The sequence below is a fragment of the Anomalospiza imberbis genome, chromosome 8, assembly GCF_031753505.1.
Source record: "Anomalospiza imberbis isolate Cuckoo-Finch-1a 21T00152 chromosome 8, ASM3175350v1, whole genome shotgun sequence".
NCBI lineage: Eukaryota > Metazoa > Chordata > Aves > Passeriformes > Viduidae > Anomalospiza > Anomalospiza imberbis.
Genome location: NC_089688.1, coordinates 19,207,518 through 19,214,020, shown reverse-complemented (window position 1 = coordinate 19,214,020; position 6,503 = coordinate 19,207,518). Strand labels below are relative to the sequence as shown.

The window sequence follows — 6,503 nt, the reverse complement described above, 5'->3', positions numbered from 1 at the left end:
AAAACAGGTATTTTACACAGCAGGAGCAAAATATTTTATAGCACCAACAGTGCAATGAGCTACTACAAGGCAACAGAAATATGTGAAGGAAAGCCTTGAGGCAACTCCTTTTTTACAGGCTTCAAGCAGCTCTTATTTAGTGTCTGCAGATAGTGTGATAGAGCAGCCCCAGCTCTGCTGCACGTGATCCCTGCTAACACAGCAACCCAGCTAAGCAGTTGTGTGGGAAGATCCATGGACAAAGATACAAGTAGCACAGGCAAACAAACTCCAGAGTTATTTGCTCATTTTTTATAATGGGTAAATAGAAGAGATTTGGTAAGTGCCAGCCATGTGTCCAGTCCTCCCTTATACCCATGGGTATGTTTGACCTGGCTTACTGCAGGTGGGGGGCTGGGGCTGAAAGTCTTTATAGCTCCTCCAAAAGAAAAATAAACTTGCGACTAGTAAGGCTACTAGCAAGGCTTCCAAAACACAGATGCTGTTTTCTATCACTTTCTGTAGACAAACAATGAGAAAATATCATCTGCCTTCGATAGGGAGCCAGCAGTCACCAAAAGATAAAAGAAGGGAAAGAAGAGGAAGAGCAATGTGAGCAGCAGGGATGCAGCTTGAGAAGTGGAGGACCAGGGAAGGCTGCCCTGAGTAACTGGCTCCAGGGAACAGAGCAGGACCTTCCAAAGGCTTGTCTGCATTGCCAGTTACTGCTCCAGGCTTCGTCTGGGTGACACTTAACATCATGTACTGTCACAAGAGGCAGGAACTTCAGTCACCAAGGGGCAGAACTAAGAAACTGAAGTGTTACTGGCTTATGAATACTCTCATTATATGTACAGAGGCAGGTACTGATCCATGTGTCATGCATCTGTCACAGAAGCCTCTAGCCTTTCCTGTTTGTTCCCTCTGCTTGTATGCAGCTTGAATCCAAGATGGAAATGTCCTTGTCATCATCTGGTGTGCTCACACCCTATCTTCTAATAAATCCTCACACATAAGCAGTAGAGCTTTAAATTTCTTTTGCTCACAAATCAAGAACAGAAAAATCCTTTACTGTTTGCTCATCACTGTAAGACCCCTTTGCTTCATGTAGAACATAGGACTTCCTGCTGTTCATTTGTATGTGGTCTCATCTACTGGTAAAAGCTGTGAACTCAGAAAATCACAGTTCATAGACTCCCTATCACATCTTGTAGGTTGACTGCAAGTCATCTCCCACCATTGGGAAAGAGCAGCTGAGCGGCAAGAAGGTGGTAGTGGAACTGTTGATCCACAGAAGACCCAGAGAGAAAGTTAGCAACCAGGAGGTGGTCTTTGAAGAGCAGTAACTCGGCGATGAACCCTCTCTAGGAGGATTACTCAGCCTGCAGAAGACAGCATGCTGTCACCTGTGGGCTGTGCACAGCCCCTGCAAGGGCTTGTCTGTCACGGGGCCTCTGGGAGGCGGAACACCGGCAGTGCCACACTATTGCTGTGGCTAATGCTGCGGGGGCTGCCTTCCACCACTTTTTGTCCCTTTCCTCTGGAAAAAGACAGTAGACGAAATGTGGGACCTATAGCAGGGCCTGTCATCCTCAGGCAGTGCACAGATCACCAGGTGTGCGAGGTGAAAAGCACCATTTACATTACAAGTTCAAAAGCACTTTTTCACTGAGGACAAAGGCAGTTAGACTCCAGGCTGACGGATTTCTGGCCCTGGGAACATTACCTTACAACTTAGTGTCCCAACTCCTTTCCAACGAAGCAGAGAAGTCTGTAATTTAACACGGGTTTTGTTCAGCTGGGCAAGGTCCTTTAGCAGCGCCCCGAAGCAGCCCCACACGGGCACGCGAACAGCCCTCGCAGAGAGTCGCCGTTCGCTCGCTGGCTGCCTGCACAGCCGCGTGCCTGAGCGAGCCCTCCTCGGACCCCGGCGCCCGCAGCTGCTGCCGCCCTTCCCGGAGCACGAGGGAGCAGGGGCAGCTCGGGGCGCGGACAAGGCAGGGGCACCGGGGGTGTGTGCGGCCGGCAGCCCCCGGGCACGCGGCGGCCCCGGCCGGGAGCGGCGGCCGCAGCCCCCCCGCCCGGCCCCACCGGGGCCGCCCCTTGGCCGCGGGCCGCGGCCCGGCCCCATAAAGGCGGTGGCGCGGCGGGCGCGGCCCGGAGCGGCGGTGGCGGCCTCAGCACTGCAGCGCACCAGGTAAGCACCGGCCGGGCCCCGCTGCCCGCCCGGCTGTGCCAGCGGCGCCCGGGGCTCGCCGCGCCCCGCGGGCCCCGCCGGGCGCTGTCCCCGCTGCTGCCCGAGCGCCGGCAGCGCCCGCTGCCCCCTCCAGCAAGCTGCTCCGGTGGTGGCGCGGGGTTTGCATGCTTGGCGCTTGTTTGCTATTTCGGTGTTGAGTGGGCTTTTTTCCTTTTTCTTTTTTTTTTTTTTTTTTCCCCTCCCTGACACTGCAAAAGCTCGGGTCACCAAAGTTGCAGGGAGAGTATTTCTGAAGCCTTAGTTCAATTCCTAATAAAGCAAAGCAAAAGTTGATTAATTTGATTCGGGTACTCTCCTCCTACTGCTTATTATGGTAAATACTCCACAATAAAAAAAAGCAAGAAGAGGCCACTGCGGCTTCTGCTTTATTTTTGGCAGTGAGAACTCTGGGAAGCAGAAAGCCATTTATTTAAGTGACAAGGCAAATGCCTTTCCGTGACTCAACAAAACTCTGTGTTTCCTGCAAGGACTGCATCCATCTCAGCAGGGATGTGCTGTGGTTGAAGCCCCTTTTTAGAAATATTCAAGCTATCTGGCATTGCATGGGCCATGGCCTTGCACAGTAATTTTGATATCCATCATCTGAGAGGGAGGGTTATGAGTAACTCTACAAAAAAACCTGTACATTCTTATTGAATCCTTGCAGTAGACTTTCAGCATAATCTTTAGGGATTATCAAAAGTCAATTTTTGAAGCCTAATGAGGTGAAAAAAATAGTATGTCCTTCTCCCACTTTTTCCCCCTGCTTCACTCAGCAGTTTACATTACCAGTGCAAAGAGCCCTATGACTTAGACCTGGGTTCACAGCTTATAAAAATATTTCTAAAGGTGCTTTAGCATTTTCATTCAACCAAACAAGTGCCTAAAAGGATCAACTGACAGTTGTTCAGAGCCACAGAATGATGGTTCTGCATAAAGATATATAGAATCCCATCTGATGCTCTGATGGGATAGGCAACTTGCTTAATATAGTGCTGCTTGTGCTCAGAGATGAAGCAGCTGATCCAGCTTGTTGGAATTTTAAGACCACACTCAGGGCCCCTGAGAGGGAAGTTCAAGTGGATGAGCACTTCTGCTTTAACTGGATCTGTTTTACTCATTACTAGAATGTTCTTTTCTGTATTTTCAAGAAAATATGTTCGATTAGCTTTCACTAAAATCTGTTTTTCAGAGTTTTGGATAAAGAAAGGAGAGTAGATTTGAATTGAAGAAGTTTAGGATTGGCAAGAAATGACTGACTAGTTTCAGCGTGGTTCCTTAGGTAGAACTGTCAATTTTGATTTAGGTTGCATTGTTTAAAACTGTGCAGAGATGAAGCTGCGAATAATTAAGGGAATGGATGAAGTAAATACACATTCTTGAGAAGCTTCTTATCTGATGTAATAAATGATGACATCCTGTGTTTCTTCTCCATTCAGAATGATACAGGTCTTGGACCCGAGACCCTTGTCCAGCTCCAGCATGCCTGTGGATATGGCCATGCGAATTTGCATAGCCCATTCTCCGCCGCTGAAAAGCCTTCTCAGCCCCCTCGAGGACTGCCAAAGAAACAGCTTTGTGAACAGACTCAAACCTCTCAGGCCGTGCCTTCATGTGAAATGCAACTCCGAAGATCAGAAGAGCGACTGGAACCACTCGCCAGCCCGAGCCAAGAAGCGCGTTGTGTTTGCAGACTCCAAGGGGCTGTCCCTGACAGTGATCCACACCTTCTCTGAGTTCCAGGAGCCCCCTGTGTGGGATCTGCCATTTGACCTCTTAGGCATTGAGGACATAACATCTGACTTAAAACTCCATGAGGAGAAAACCTTGATTCTGGGTTTCCCTCAGCCCTCAACTGACTACCTGGACTTCAGGAACCATCTGCAGACAAACCTGGTCTGCCTGGAGACCTGCACCCTTCAAGAGAAGGTCCTGTCAGGCACTGTGAAAGTAAAAAATGTGAGCTTCGAAAAAAAGGTTCAGGTTCGTATTACTTTTGATACATGGAAGACCTACAAAGATGTTGAGTGTGTGTACATGAACAATGTTTACAGTGATTTTGAAAATGATACCTTCTCATTTACCATTGATTTTCCTCCTGCCATTTCCTCTGAAGAGAAGATAGAGTTTTGCATTTCTTACCAAAGTGGAGAACATACCTTCTGGGACAATAACGAGGGTCAGAATTACAAAATTGTACATGCAGAGTGGAAGCCTAATGGTGTTCAGATACCATCTGCCAAGGAAGGCTATGTAGATCTTCAGACCTCAAGGAGAGGACAAGAGAGAGAACCTGATCAGCTGGGCAGTCCAAGGTTGTCCAGTGGCCTCTTTCCCCAGTGGCAGAGCTTGGGTCAGATTGAAAGTTCATTACCATACTGGTGATCCACTCTACTGAGGAAGAATCCTTCCTTTTGGCAACAGAACAGTGCTAGATTTCTGGTTCACGTACTGCATGGTGAAACCACCTGGCAGGTTTTGTTTGCTGTCTGAAAAAAATCCAAGTTCATTAGACTGTGGGACTTGTTAAACCATATTATGCTCCTGAAGTTCTTAGCCAAACTTCATCCGTGGAAGGGAAGAAAACCAAGGTGCAACTCATGTGTGTGCTACATACTATAGGAGTAGCTTGCTTGTATCTCAAGTATATGCTGCTTTCTTCCTGCTGTCAGCTCTCCTGGGTCACTAGGAGAGAGACTTGCAAAGTAGTATGGAAGGCAATGGTGTCTCAGCAAGCTGTGGTAACTGTGTATGAGAGTATGTGTGTGTGCCCAGGGATGGAAACAGAATGTCTCAACTCATTTTGCACCTACCAGGAGTGCAGTAGATGCTGTCAGGAGGCTTGCTGTGACCCTTTATGTGCTTGTAGCAAAGGCAGGTAGGGGTGCATGGCAAGGAGTTGTGGCCTCAATACGTTAAGAAACTTGGAGAGGATAATGGACAAGTGGGAAAAGGGGAAGAGGTAGAATGTGCTGTATAACTTGGAGATGTGCAATGTTCTGATTACTTCTTTCCAAAGCTGTTTTTCTAAATCTCAGAGAAAGATCTATGGGGTAAAAAGACTAAAGAAAATGATGCAAAGTGAATAGTAGAAGTGACCACTGGTTTAAGAAGTCATGTCTGTCCTTACTGTCTGTGTGAAGTCTTGCATTTGATAACAAATGTAACCTTGACTTCATCATCCTATTTATTTAGCAGGCAGACAGTTGCCTTTCAATGTTAAAAGAAAAATGTGCCTTTGAAAAAATTTTAAAGCCACCCTAATATGAGAAAAATAGGGTTAGGCAACAAAACAAAGTGTTTTGGGAACTTCCTACTCTGTAGTATCATTAGGTGATTCCACTCACCACCTGATCTAATCTAACAGCATCTGATGGTTGGGTATCTTGCTCCTATTGCAACGTTAGCCATAACTTTTCACAAGTAACATAGGCAAGGTCCTTCATATTGAAGACAGTGAATTAGCTGCAATTTGTGGGAGCTAATTTCTTTAAAAGAGATGGGTTGTTTCTAGTTTTCTCTAGACTGAATATAGGCTTGCACATAGAAAACTGTTCTGGTTTACCTCATTTTTATAAGTTTTTGTTTTTAGACTTTAGTAAAATAATATATATTTTGTATCTGTCTGCTTATAATTTAGCTTTCTGAGCTGTCAAACTTTAAATGTTATCTGGGTTTCATGCAAGACTTGTGTGAGAAATTGTTCAGTACATGCTCAGCAGGTGTGAATGCTGACACACCTTTTAGCTATACATCAAAACATCAAAAAATAAATCACATTTTTGTCCCCAGCTAAGAAGTATAATAACCTGAGTGTGAAGCTACTTGCAGTGCAGCGAGATGTTAAATACTAAGGTGAAATAAGCCTCCTCCACTAATTGCACTTTCCGTATGTAACCTTTGCTGTTATGTGTAAACTAGCCATTTTAAGAATAAATTTTATTTTGATACATCTGGTTCTCACTGTGTCAGCTCAATCTATATATTTTCTCAGCTTCTGTAAAACAAACTTAGCTGTGATACAAGGTACAACCTGTTTGTTCTGTGCCATGGGATCTGCTAAAGCTGGCTGTGGTATGGCATCTCAGATCAGAAGCCGGCATTACCCTGAAAATGAATTCCAAGCTATTCACTAAATGAGAAATCCTTGAAAGCACTCACCCTGCAAGTTGTATAATTTTAAGAAACACTGTATCTCACTAAATTTACCTGGAATATTTTGATTTGACAGATTTTGTCAAGGATTTTGCTGTGCTGTGGGCAAGTCTGGTGGGAGTGCATCTTAATC

The 6,503-nt window shown here is 46.0% G+C and overlaps 1 protein-coding gene across 1 annotated transcript; it reads left to right on the top strand.

Annotated features, from left to right (window-relative positions):
- The first annotated feature begins 3,601 nt into the window (after positions 1–3,601).
- PPP1R3C (protein phosphatase 1 regulatory subunit 3C) lies at positions 3,602–6,165 on the top strand. Its single transcript, XM_068197638.1, has one exon. It carries the CDS (start codon positions 3,623–3,625, stop codon positions 4,598–4,600), a length of 978 nt encoding a protein of 325 aa, XP_068053739.1. The 5' UTR covers positions 3,602–3,622; the 3' UTR covers positions 4,601–6,165.
- The last annotated feature ends 338 nt before the right edge of the window (positions 6,166–6,503 follow it).